This window comes from Trypanosoma melophagium (assembly GCF_022059095.1).
Source record: "Trypanosoma melophagium isolate St. Kilda chromosome Unknown ctg7segment0, whole genome shotgun sequence".
NCBI lineage: Eukaryota > Euglenozoa > Kinetoplastea > Trypanosomatida > Trypanosomatidae > Trypanosoma > Trypanosoma melophagium.
In genome coordinates this window covers 371,836-385,944 of record NW_027125190.1, presented here as the reverse complement: position 1 = coordinate 385,944, position 14,109 = coordinate 371,836, and the positions used below count along the sequence as shown (strand labels likewise).

The following is a 14,109-nucleotide window of genomic DNA, read 5'->3' as shown; positions in this document are numbered from 1 at the left end:
AGCAAAAAAAAATGGAGAATTCCTTATTTCAACTGAAGGTAATTCCGACCCTCTTTCATTTCACTTATCGATCATCATAGTGTGTTTTCCTCATTCTCGTTAAACATGTGAGTAGAATGATGTGACGTGGTTGCTTTAATGCCGACACGAATCAGATCTACAGGGTAACAAGTACTCTCGTCGCAAAGATGACAGCTGAGTGCTTTCTCAACCTCTTGCCAATTGATCTTTTTTTCATTAAAATAACTGACTAAATTTGCCCGCTTAGTTTTCGCACATTGTCGTCTGTTTTTTTTCCGAGGGTCAGTTATAGAACAACCAGGAACGTGAGTCGGAGAATCACTTAAAAAAGGTAAAAGAGTATCAAGTTTCGAGAGTGCACATACAAAAAAGCTCATATTAGATTTATTGTGAACAGATGTAGCTATCCCTTCTTCTACTACCTGTTTTTGGCTCTGATTGCAATACTGTGTATGGGCTTCAGTAGTGTGTAAGTAATCCTTTACCATTTTCCATCCTCTTTGTTCCCACACCCAAGCGTACCCGAGACGGCAACCGAAACGCATAGAAAAGAATGGTTCTGATGTAATGGTCCCAATGTGTGTTAGTGTCGCAGGCATCTTTTTGCTAAGAAGGAGCACTGCACTACCACTGACCTGATGCCTTCGGCCTCCTTTTACTATAAACTTAAGCAAAACACGCTGGTGTGCATTTGATGGAGAACAAAGTAACCTTACCCTTCGAGAATTCCTAAAGGAAGGGTTACTACCACCAATATCAGCAATTGCTGGACAGCCAATGAGGCGCAGGAGTGTTTCTCTTTCATCTTCGCCAATGATTCTTACTGATTTTGTATATCCTAATCTCTTACAGTTTGTAAAAAATAAATCAGTTTTATTATCGCTAAGAGAATTTTTCTCGTAGGAAATGGTTTTAGTAGTTGAGATTTTACCTTTACTCTTAGTCTTGGTCTTAGTCGAAGTAGTAGTAGTAGTAGTAGTAGTAGTAGTAGTAGTAGTGGATATACTCATGGTAGAGAGGGAGGCAAAAATATGCCTGGAAAGTTGAAAGTGACGCTTACGAATTTGAAATAAAGAAGCTAATTTAATACGACACCTTTCATTACACTGTGAAGGAGGATCACCAGATAATATGAGAATCGTCATGGCACACTGATGTATGGGAATTGCGGTGTAATTGACAGTTTCTATATTTGGAGAAAGTGAAGGGAAAACAAGGATTGATGTTGTTTTGGCTATTGGTAATAATAATGGAGCAATTTTTTCCTTCCCCTTATTTTGATTATGTGAGATATTTTCGACGCTAGCAAACCATTTCGTCACAGCAGCATCTATACGATGTTTCACCCATTCTAAAACTAATGATTCATCATCTGATGCGATTTTATTATTATCATGCGCCCGTACGACATCTGCAGAAGACCAGAGTTCAAACACAGAGCACATGGCTTTTGGTAGGCCACAAGGATTCCAATGAGAAATGAGTCGAATATTAAATTGACGCCTTGCACGAGAAGAAAATTTTACTGGTATTGGAGACATTAAGTAATACCTCATTTCACTACCAAAATTACACTGTACAAGCACAACAGGTACAACAAGTGATTCACTTTCAGAGATATTGGATTTATCATGTAAAATTGTGGTGTAAAAGTTATCCTTATCTATGAGAGATGCGGACCACATGTGTCCGTAGAAAACATTATTTTTTTCTCTTCTCCATGTTTTATGTGATGAAAGCAGAGTTTGGGCTTCTGTGACAAGAGATTTTGTACTTAATGCAACAGCAGGAGTTCCACTTGTACGCATCATTAAAGCATCCATCACGGAATTTGCGGAAAAGTTAGAATCTGTTCCCATTGATTCAATCATCCACACACATACGTGGGAACGTTCAGTGGTAAAACACATAGGTGGCGGAATCGCTGTTGGTTTACATACAGATCTTCGTAAAGGTTTTAAATCTGAATGAACTGTCGGTAGTCGTGCAGCCCACCTTTGCAAGACACGATGTTGTTTTCGCTGACTTATAACAGGTACTGCAATTCGTATAGTGACAGATTGAGGAATACTACTACTAGTACCACTAGTGCTACCATCAGAAGCTGTACAACCGTCAATACGTCTCTTAACCACTCGATAATGAAATTTATGACATAATTGTTGATGCGATGGTAACCACAGAACAGCCGTTCGCTTCTTTGCAGTTAAGTTAGTTGTCGAAGGCTCTAAGGCACTACCTTCATTACCACTATCTGTACTAGTAGAAACTCTATTACAGTTACACAGTGGGTATTGCAATTTTCCATAACGAAGTGCTAGAATTCGCCGCTTATTCCGACGAAATGCCGCCGGTCGTCGCCGCCATGTAAGTCGTCGTCGTCGTCTCAAGAGCAGAGACCACTGCGTATATGTTAACACACGCCTTTTTTTTTTTACACTCACACTTGTCTTAACACTCTCTATTGGAGAATATGGCAATTCCTCATCTGCTGTGAGACGCGTAAACCGCCTTCCACGTTGTTGCCGTCTTCTTGCACATCGCAACACATCAGATAGGGGAATATTCGCTGAAGAAGGACGGCGGTAGCGTAGGACCGTTCTCTTCTTTGAAGAGGGGATATCGCTATTATCATCTGTACGGGGCCGTTTTCGAAATAGTAAGTTTGAGAAGAGGGCTACCTCCTTTACACGACTATTTAAAAATTCCGCAACGTTCATTTTCTTCTTTTTCTTTTTAATGTTTTTTTTTAGTTTATTTTTTATTTAAATATGGTACTTGTGTCGCCTTTTATTTAAACGAGAAATTCACAGATCTAAAACAATAATATAATAAAAAAAGAGGGAGATTTGAACCACTAAGTAGTCCTCTCTCTCTCTCTCTTCCTTTGCACCTTAACTTCAAAAAAGAAAAAAAAAGCAATTACAAATCTCCTTTATTTAAATCAAAATTTTAAATGCCTTCCTCAATGTATTGAATATGACTAGGGTATCGTGTAACCACTCAACTAAGGATATATATATATATATATTTATTTATTTATTTATTTATTTATTTATTTATTTATTTATTTATGTGTATATACACCGTTGCCTCCATCTATGCATGTATAAAATGACCCTATGCCAGGGATGGCAACCCGTGTAACTCCCACTTTTGTAACTCTTTCACCATCTCCATATGTTTTGGAGCAGCCAGAAACTTCCCAGCCGTCGTCACGATATACTCCGTTGATAACAGTGCCAGTTTCTCTTCAAAGTGAATCTTCACATTCTGTAGACAACGTTGTTCTTCTTCTTCTTGCGGTTTCAATAACGGTGTGTCCTCCTTCGTCCTCCCTCTTCTTTCTTTCTCTAGCATGGCATTTTTGGTGTACATGAGACAACGCCGCAGTCCACCCTCGCCAATCGCCTCAAGTTTATCCGCATCACTTACAACATCACGAACAATAAGCCACTCCACAGGCAATAGAGTTTCAAACCAACGTCTGCCACGACTCTTCTCTTTTGAGAAGGAAATGGCTTCTATGGCAGTGAGAGCGTACTGTTGTACCTCCTCTGCAGTCATCACACCACTACTACTATTTGTTGTTGTTGATGATAATGATGGAAGTATACCAGTGGCCTCTTCCCCAACAAACTGCCGCACACGCTGCTGTAGAACATTTGTTGAGTCATACTTATGATCAGCAACATCATGTAACATAGCCACTAGTATAACACGCGGGATCAACTCAGAGATATTGACCGAAGCGCCATATTGCATGTGAAGCAGAAGAAGTGCGTTTTCTGTTACTTTCTCCATATGCGGTAAACTGTGTGAGGCATCACGATCAGCACACATCTCCGTTACAAACGTACGGCACCGTGTCCACAACTCATAGTGTTTCGTCTCCATTTCCACAGACTCTCTTGTTGTTGATTGTCTGTGTTATTGTGCAGCGTCCAACAACAATACCACCACGTGGTAATCAAATGATTGTGAGAAAAGAAGAAAAAAGAAAAAAGAAAATAAAATGATGAAAAGCAGAGAAGAAAGAAAAAAAAAATGTTAAGAAAAGACTTTCGGATATTTTTCCTCTTTAAGGTAATGATAATGACTCGATCCAGTGAAAAACATAAATACAAAAAAAAAAACGTCATCTCCACACCCAACCCCTCATTTCACTTCCCAAATAGTATAGATACACACCCACACTTATTTTCATTCTCTTTTTCGTTTTTTTTTTTTTTCATCTTGTTTCCTTCCTTTAGTGAAGGGTGTTCTTTTACAGAACACATGTATAGGAATATTTACATCATTCCACCCTAGACAACATATTCATTTTCCTCCTCCTCCTGTACCGTATCGCACATGAGGGAAAGCATACCGAGTTGCCGTACCCCGCTAATACCACACACCTTCAGCTCTGTCGAATAACGAGCGAGAAAACTCTGCACAAATCCACTATCATCACCTTTGGAGTTTTTTTCATCAATTTGCACAAATCGCCACGCGGACCGTACATAGTGTTCTTGAAAAGAACGCGCTATACACGCACGAATTACCGGATCTTGTACAAATGGTAAACGAACCGTCTCCGCCTCTTCACGTACAGCACCGCAGCACTCATCCACATGCCCTCCAGCATTTATTTCATCCACTTCTGTTGTGGCAATTAAGTGTCGACTACGCGCCAAACAGTAATGTAAACGCATTCCTGTTAATAATGGATGATTTCGAGGTAATAATAAGACCTCCAAATCTTCAAGAAGCTCTTCAGAGAGTTGAACCAGACGAGCAGTGTCACGTGGTGTAATGTTAGCGTTTAGTGAAATCGCTAAACACTCCATCCGTGCCCTCAAGCGGTAATGATGCGTTGATGGAAGTCCATGCGCAAAAGCATCAAGGTCCATTAACTGCCGCATAACTTTCTGGGCACGTCGTGCATAATCATCATCATCATCTTCTATTTCTTCGCTTTTCATCTTTTGTTTTTCCTTCTCTGTTTTATTTTCATTGTTTTGTACGTTAACATCGCTTTTTTCTTCTTTTTCTTCCACCGTGTCACAGATAGCATGACTCTTTCTGCCCAAAAGCTCAAGATGAATACCTTCTAGTGCTTTTTTAAAACCCTGTGTTATTTGAGTCGCTAGTTCTTTATTTCCAGTAATATTATCTGAATGCAAACAATCGGTAGCATGAGTATAGAGAGCCATACGTCTTTTAGAAGTATCTATTGCCTCGGTGTTAAATTCCAAATTGGATCTTCGTGATATATCCTCCTTCTTAAAACCATAGGAGGAAGTAGAATTTTTCTCCCTTCCATTATGGATATCATCATCAGTATTATCATTATCATTATCATCGTAAATAACTCTTCGACATGAAGGACACACAATAGCTTCTAGAAACATATTACGGGTTTTACAAAAGTCACAACGGCATTGAAACCTACTGTATAATTTCTTCACAGACCTTGGAACTAGAAGTGACGGAAGATATGTAATGGTTATTTCTTCACCAGCCTTAATATCGCGAAGAGTGACGACACATATAGTGTTTATATCCTTAGAAGAAGACTCAGTTTCCTCATCTTCCTCTTCCTTGAAAAGGATCATTGCGTTAGGACTACAGCTATGATTAATAAGGGAAGTAACAGCACATAGAGCTTTCATTCCCTGTCGCTGCTTTCCTTCCTCACCTCGTTGTATCCTAAAGTCCTCCATGGGTCGTAGTGCAATAGCATATTCTTCCCAGCAACGAACAAGACTCACAACATCACCTTCAAAATCATAATTGTTGCATGTATCGTTGTTATTGTTCTTGCTGTTGCTGCTACTATTACTATCACTATTACTATTAGTACTTTGAACTGAAGGAGTAAGAGCAAGCAGATGAAGTGCGGCCCACACATTAGATGTACGTGTAGGATGTCCAAAGAGAGCACCACTTTGAATAGCTGCCACTACATGTGTTGCAGCTGAATCGCATCTGTGAGAAAGACCACCAAGTTGAAGTAACTCCAGTGCCGCACCTGTTATGGTAGAAAGTTCAGTATTTCCACCTTTAGAACCAGAGGAAGATGTCTGTGACGGATGAAAAGAAAGTAGTGGTCTTTCTTGGAGAATTACCGTTCCTTCAGGAATGTCACCAGTAGCAATAAGTCCGACACCATGTACCACACGCCAAATATTCTGAGATGGTTCAACTAAAGGGTAAAGGAAAAAGTTCCTATCATTACTACTGCTACTATTATTACTATTACTATTAACAGGAGTAGTACTAGTACTAGTAGTACTAGTAGCAGTAGTAGCTGCTGGTGCTACTAAATCTCCAGAGTCACCAAACAATGCCCATCGAATACGTCGTCGTAGATCTTCACAAAGTGTATCAAATTGCGTTGATGCTATTTGCACTGCAGTTATTGCAGCAATAAGACACTGCCATGCGAGTGTTAGACCCTCACGTGAAACCCAGAGCATTTCATGACTAGCATAGTTCTTATTACTCGAAACATTTGATCCCTTCTCTCCATCTACTGGAATTGAGAAAAATGTACTCTTTAGAATTGAAAGACAAGCAAGAAGGTGTGCTTGATGCAATAAAGTAGTAGCCTTAGCAATGTACAGTTGTTGTAATATACCTATTCCCACAGGAACACGGTGGATAAATAAATCGGAGGATGCTGTACGAAGGGCCTCCAAAAATTTTGCCGCCACTTTTAATTCAGGACAATGAATCATAGAAAGAAGTAAAGAAGAATTCGCATTCGAGACATCATTCACTCCTATTAAGAGAATATCAGAGAAGAGTTTCCACGCCATTCCTGTTGTTGCAACTGTTGCTGCAGGTGCATTTATATCACTCACCACATCCGGCCGCCACCACCACTCCGTTACGGTTGTAACATCATGTGAAGAACGACGAAACCACATTAATTCTTCACTTGGTATAATCGTTAGATGTGCCTCACACCAGCGCCAACACTCTTCTGCTATTGCCACACGATCCCACCACTCACGCAATGCCTCTCTATGTTTTCTTCGGTCATTCTTTCCGTTATTGCCTAATGGCGGAGATATGACATCGCGACAGGTTGTACTTACAATTCTATTAACATCCGTGCGGCGAACACATGACTGAAGAAGGCGCAATACCACTAATACCAGGAATTCCTGCAGACGACGATGGTAAGAAGTAGATCCCGTTTCGTCCTGTTCACCTTGTTTTTTCTCTAATTGTGTAAGAAATAGCAACCCATCAGAAGCGAGTTTGGCAATATTGATCGGCTGCTGCGCCTTTGTGTCTACAGCGTTATGAGCACTGGAGTGGTCTTCAGCAAGCTGCTTTTCCCACATCCGCAAAACATCTTCACTCATCTGTGAGATTCACACTGTGACTGACAGGACTACACTCAAAGTGAAAAAAAAGGGGATTCAAGTAAAAACGAAAAAAAAAACACTGAAGAGAAATAGATTATTTAGAAAGCACAAAAATAGGGAGTGGAAAAACAGGTACTTCATTCATACAGACACAAACACAAAGAGAAAATAGCAGAAAACATGCGACAACTAAAGGGCGTTTGGTCGCGAAAAAAAAAAACACATGAAAAAAAATTTTATATTTATATTTATTCCTGGAGCCCCAAAAAGAGCGCATCATCTTCTGTTATTCAACGTTACCGTGAAGTTACTTGTACGCACAGAAGCAAAAAAAGTGCAGTAAAACAAAAAAAAATAGAAACAAGAAGATGGGAAAAGGAAGGGGTGTTGTCAATCCCCATAAAAAGAGAGGCAATGACGGACAGAAAGCACAAATAAAAAAAAAACCCTCCAGTAGAAAATAAAAGTAATCAGAGATAGGATTTCACACTCCAAGGTGTTTGCACACCTCATTTCCCTCTCATTTTAATAACCCCAAACCGCCCACCTGTCCACTATAATCCCGACCGACAAAATAATTATAATAATAACAAACACAGATACCATTTTAGCTGTAGCGCTTTCATTCTAGAAATAAATTTATTTTTCCATAAGAGGTTGTATGCCCTGAAACCTTACTTTTAGCTTTATTATACCCCTCTTTACCTATTGGATGTCCACTTTTACCTTTGCTCTACTGAAATCGGTTTAAGTAATCGTGTACCCCCAAATTTCACAAAGCGCTTTCTTACTCGGCAAAGTCACACTTTCTTCCTCCAGTCGAAGAAGCTGTCACTCCACAGTCCCCAAATCAATAACTTCTTTAGGGAAACGATAGCGGCGCAACACAAAGTACAAAACTACGCCCACGATCATCGCCAACAACAGTGTACCAAGAACAACGCCAACGATAATAGTGGTGTTGTTCTTATTATTCGTCTCATCTGCTGGTTTTGTTGCAGTAGGAATGACGTCGCCTTTCCATCCTGGTTCACTAGTACCTGCACCCAATATAAGAAATCCGGCGCTTTGCTGCGCACTCCACTCCTTCTCTGATACGCGGACAGAGATGCCAATAGCATGCACTCCAACCTCCTTATCTCTCGGTATCTTAAGTGTGCAAGTGAGCTGTGTCTCGCTCACCTTAGCCACCTCACACTGGATAGGGTTTGTTGCTGCAATGTCTCCCACGCTAATTTTTGTGTATGTAGTCTCAACAGAGTTGAAGTTCGTGCCGTGAAAGGTTAATTGCGCACCAGTAACACAACTTGCACTCGCCGCTGCGCATATTCCTGATACAGACTTAACAGATGGATCTGGCGGCTGAACGTGAAGTGTTCGAACAACATCATCCCCAAACGGCAAGGGTTTCTGACCATCAGAAAGAGACACATCCCAGTCGCCCATAACTCCAGCTCGCACAGACATTTCACAAGTTAATGCAGCTGGCATTACCTTTTGAACAGTGCACAATGGTACCATCATTTTACTTACCCCAGAAGTAGCAGGAGTAAAAGTCACACTGTATATCGTATTGCTGTTGAACAATCCATGCATTTCGAGGATCGTCCCATTACGTACTTTAGAAGGCTGAACAGCTGTCACACCTTCTGTTGTGGGCGCAGACGACCTTGACACACGAAGTTTAATGGGCAGACTTACAACCTTGGAATCAACAAGCACCACTTCCCGTGGTCCAAATACCTTTGGAGCGCACGAAAGACAGAGGCAAAGGCAATTGAGGTCACCCTCGTAGCCATACAGATCCTGAGTAAAAGATGCACCGTTGTTGGTAGTCAAAACAGTAATACGGTCTTTCTTGTTTTTAAGCTGCGTGAAGCATGTCTTCGCATCACATGTCTCAGGCGAACCAGTAGTCTCAAACGGAAGCAGCACTGCATCACCATTCATCACACCACCACGGATTTGAAATACTGTTTGTTGGGTACCCAGAACCTCACTAGGAGCGAACTGTGTATTTCTATAAACTAGATGATCCTGCACTACTATACCAGTAGATGATTTACCGTACACAATAACGTCGAAGGTTCCATCACCGAGAGGAGGTACAACGATCTCGTTGTTAGCACCAACTGAAATCACTCCAGAGAAATTAAGTGACTGTTGTTGCTCACGAGCATACAATTCATTCAAGTAGTCCTTTATCACTTTTCCAGTGACTTCTGTTCGAAGCACTGCGATGCGCCATCCTGGATCCGCACCTATCACAGTCAAAGCACATGAGATACCCGCCAGACAAGCGGTACGGTCGATAGAAGGTACAAGAGGGACATCAACAAAGAAACGTGTCTCCTGGCTCTCTCGATCATTTGCAAAGGCCTGAGCAGTGATCGTAGAGGGTTCTGTAATAGTCACAGGTCCTGTGTATACCTTCATCTCAGTTGAATTATTGATAGTGTACTTTATCGTTGCACCTGGAGTTGCAGACGTCATGGTCACCAACTGCGTGAGAGCCACAGGATTTTGCACTGTCAGAACAGGTGCCTCAATGATGATAGGGTAGTCATATGTATAACCGAGCTCACCTTTCCCACCCTTTGATGGAGTGATGCTCAGCCACATAGAAACCGATGGATTACCATCACAACACGGCACATAATGGCGCTGCGAAATGTTCTCAGAAGACTCACCCCATGTAGGGCCCACACCGCCGTGAGTCTCTCGCCAACTTTGGCACAAGGAGGTGTCATCGCCACCTTTTTCTGATACTTGCACCCACTCATTCACGTTAGTGCTCACAGGAACGAAGGAGGATCCACCCGTAACTGGTATTACACCCCGTCGTCCCACACCAAGTGGGCAAACAGCTGGACGTGGACACAATTGCATATGGTTCGTCTCAGCGCAAATAGCATTTGCCCTGGTCCAAGAGGTACTGCCACTGCCGGTATCAACCAAATGGAATGCGTCCTTTGCCTTTAGCTTGATGAACACCTGATGCCAGCCTGGACTTAGTGATACGGTATGAACCTTTTCAGATGAGGAGGAGAGAGGTGCTGAACCGACGACTGCAGCATCCATCCAAATCGCATAACTCCCATGAAACACAATACGTATTTCTGCCTCCATCTGTGTTGTGGCATATAGTGCGAGAGCCCAATACTGGTTGAAGTTCCCACCAAAGGCACGGTTTCTCCAGTTGCCATTCGTGCTCTTTCCGCTTACCCATCGGAACTGACGCTCCTGCCCCAAGACCCAAACACGCTGCTTAGAGAGCAATCCAGGCAAATAAGATGGAGAGATGGGGATATCAGCGAAACTTTCGCCTGTTGCCGTTGTATTTTTGGGGTCAAATGGAATTGCGCCGTTTTCAGTTTCTTCATCAACCAGCTCCATCAGAGATGGAATTGGTACACCAGGACGAACAGGGGCCAAGCCAAACGGTAAACTAGTACCAGGACTCATGGCGCCTCCAAGACGATAGTTGTCAAAGTGAATATAATACGTGAGCGACCACGACTGACCCCTTGTGGCAGCAACGCGTGCAATCACCTCATGCCATCCACTTGCAAGAGGTGTGGTGAAACTCTCATTCTTGCTTCCACCTTCGCTTGAGCGGCTGTAGGCAACGATACCATCAACAAAAATTCAGTTTTACCTGCCGTAATAAAGGTCCAACCCACGGGTACCGGTGAGTCGTATCCATTGTAAATAGCAAAGGCAAGATATTTCACGGCAGCTTCCTTGCCCTGTGGTATAGTTTCCCCAGATACAGGAACTCTCCCTTGGGTGAAGACCAACACATTCCAAATCTTGTTCCGCGTCTGGTCCCCACGCTTTGGTACAGCGTCACGTACGTTAATAAAATCCTCATCAAGTCCACCGTACAGATACTCCTCTCTACTTTCACCCAAGTGTAGAAGATAAAACATGTAAGCATTGCCCCACAGTTCGTAAGCACCTTCAGGGATATCTGGCTTAACGGCATGCGTGTAGCCAACAGCAGTGCCAACCACACGGATCCAGAACTGCGAAGTAGTCATGCATGTTTGAAGATCTTCGTCTGAAGAGCCTTCTGAGTACATCTTTACGAGAACCTGATGATAACCTTGTGTCGCCTGAACCGCAAAGGAGCCTCTGCGATCGCCTTTCTCGTACTTGGGAACAAAGCGTTTACCGGCAAAGTACACCACAGCGGCAGTGTCATATCCGTATTGTACAACGATTCGCTGCGCCACTGCACTGTAGACAGAAAAAGCATAGTACTGCACACTCTTGCATATGACTTCCACTTCGAATACACCACCAGGGACGGAAACATTTTCCCACATATACTTCATTGGAAGTAGTACGGCGGTCTGCGCAGTATTGTAATGCCCTGCCACAGGACGAATTTGAGACTCACCACCAACAATGGTGGACGCGAACCAGTCTTCTTCGAGTGCCACTTTTCCTTCCACCGGACCAATAGCAGTGCCATTTTCACCAAAATGTACAAGTTCTGGAATATTATCTTTTTCACAGGGTTTCACATCCCATGGGAGTTTTCCCATAACCACCACTTCTGTCTTCAACAGTTTTGTGTTCACTGTAACCGGGCCGCTCTTAAGTTCGACCGTAATGGTGTATTTCGTGTCTTCAGCTGCTGGAGGGTCAGCGTAGTGTGTATACCGTCCTGTCTCACTGGTTACACTGGTACTCTTACCGTTTCTCACGATTTCAAACTCTACTTTTCCATTGTACGGCTCGCTGCGTTTGTTCCATACATTCACCTCGAACACAACTGGACCATTCGTAACCGCGAGGCTTGGCTCCACACCCCACGCAAGATACATTACAGGTGGCATCGGGGTGAGAATCAAACGATATGGTCGAAACCAGGCGGCTTTTTGTTCGGGCTGCAGTGCGCAACACCCACCTGTGTGTTTCATATCCTCACTGTTGTCTCCCCAGAATGATAGTGTACTGCGGCCGCCTGTAGCGTATCCCTCTGCGGAGCCGCCCAGTGCATCTTCGTAGAGAGACGGTGCGATGGGAGTTGTGTAGCCGTCCCAGTCGGGGCTGCGCGGGTCCTTTGGGGCGTAGAGATATTTATTGGCCGATGTTGGGTTGGTGAGCAGATCGCACAGAGCGACACCCTTTCTGGGAATAAGATGATCTCTGTATCCTCCCATCTCAACTGTCAGGAGAAAATTTTCCCCGTGTGAGTTGAACTCATCACAAGCACGTATGTAGTTTGTGTTGCTCTCGTTGAAGCCATTTTTGATGTCTTGGGCGGTCAGCTTATGGGTGCCATCCAGTTCACCAATGGTAATATCTTCGGTTGCATTTGTAGGATTAATATAGAGCATAAAAATCATTATGAGTGCCATGATAGATATATTTCGTCCAAAAAAGGAAGGTCGAATTGTCGCCATCTTTCCCTATATCTTCCTCAAAGTTCACCACAAAATATCCTGAACTCAATGTGTTACCGCGTTTTTTTTTTTTCTTGCTATCCCTAATATTTTATCTATTTTCAAGATGATTGAATCTATATTACTTCAGACTATAATATATTTCTAGCACTCTTTTATTTTGATTGTTTAAAGAAAACTTTTTCCTTTTACGAGCCTTAATAAACCAAACCTTTGGCTTATACTGTGCATGCAAGATAATAAAGAGGAGAAAGTGATGGGGTAAGAGATGGTGTTATGAGACTCAAGAACCTGCACACTGTTCGATAAAGGAAATAATTCTGGCTACAAAAAAAGGAAAGAAAAAAAAAACGCGTACATAATTACAACAGTGAAACAGATATTTTAGTTCAACAAAGTAAAATTGCATACGCCTTACCCTTCCCTTAAAAGGACAAAGGGAAACAAATATATCTAAAGAATACTGTCTTTATAATTAAAAGACTCCGCTCGTCTCACTATTACAAGCTCCACCTCTTTGATACGTTCCTATTCTTTACAGTTTATCACGTAGATATTCCGTCTGCTCTGTTTTATTATTATTATTATTATTATTATTATTATTATTATTATTATTATTATTATTATTATTATTATTATTATTATTATTATTATTATTACAGATGCAACGTATCACCAAGCAGGTTGTACCCCACTATTAATAGCCATATATTTTCTTTTGTGTTGGCGTTTTCGCCACCAAATCGCCCGAATATGCGTTTCACCACCCCCCCCCCCCCTCTTTTGTTTTTCGGTGGGGGGTCCAATATGGATCACCGTTGTGTTATCAATACGAATATCCAAAGAACCTGTTAAATACACTTTAGAACCATGTAAAGCCAAAGTAAAGAACTCATATTTCCATTTGGAAGATTATGTAAAGTGCGTGTATGTATGTATGCATGTGTGCTTTCACATACACCCACACATATTCTTCTGTATAATTAAACACTAACGCCTCACCATCAGTAATATATGGCTCCCTCTGTTACCAGCCTGGTAGTGGATGGCAACTGTTTTGGAGGGTGAAAATACTCGTTAGTTAACAATTTCGTTAAGTCATTTTTTTTTTTTGTCAATAGCCCTCCTTTGCCGCAAACGAGTACAACTATATGAGAAAAAAAACTCATCAAATACACTGACGCGCTGAAAACGAATAACAATAATGACAAAAGAAAAATAAAATTTACAGAAACGAAGATTTAGGATGGCACTTCAGCATAAACAAATAACAACAACAACAACAACAACAAGCATCACTGCTATTA

General features: G+C 41.9%; 4 protein-coding genes across 4 annotated transcripts; all 4 read right to left on the bottom strand.

The window, feature by feature from the left end:
* Window positions 1–74: 74 nt before the first annotated feature.
* On the bottom strand, window positions 75–2,741 carry LSM04_001107 (uncharacterized protein; the record flags this gene model as incomplete). Its single annotated transcript, XM_067335617.1, has 1 exon — window positions 75–2,741. The coding sequence occupies one exon, from the start codon at window positions 2,739–2,741 to the stop codon at window positions 75–77; it is 2,667 nt and encodes an 888-aa protein (XP_067186541.1).
* Window positions 2,742–3,141: 400 nt separating this feature from the next.
* Window positions 3,142–3,918, bottom strand: LSM04_006836 (uncharacterized protein; the record flags this gene model as incomplete). Its single annotated transcript, XM_067335606.1, has 1 exon — window positions 3,142–3,918. The coding sequence occupies one exon, from the start codon at window positions 3,916–3,918 to the stop codon at window positions 3,142–3,144; it is 777 nt and encodes a 258-aa protein (XP_067186646.1).
* Window positions 3,919–4,328: 410 nt separating this feature from the next.
* Window positions 4,329–7,382, bottom strand: LSM04_000174 (SET domain; the record flags this gene model as incomplete). Its single annotated transcript, XM_067335594.1, has 1 exon — window positions 4,329–7,382. One exon carries the CDS (start codon window positions 7,380–7,382, stop codon window positions 4,329–4,331), a length of 3,054 nt encoding a protein of 1,017 aa, XP_067186523.1.
* An 834-nt stretch (window positions 7,383–8,216) lies between these two features.
* On the bottom strand, window positions 8,217–12,757 carry LSM04_008481 (uncharacterized protein; the record flags this gene model as incomplete). The annotated part of the gene is made up of 2 exons (XM_067335583.1): window positions 8,217–10,983; window positions 11,028–12,757. 2 exons carry the CDS (start codon window positions 12,755–12,757, stop codon window positions 8,217–8,219), a joined length of 4,497 nt encoding a protein of 1,498 aa, XP_067186674.1.
* Between the last annotated feature and the right edge of the window lie 1,352 nt (window positions 12,758–14,109).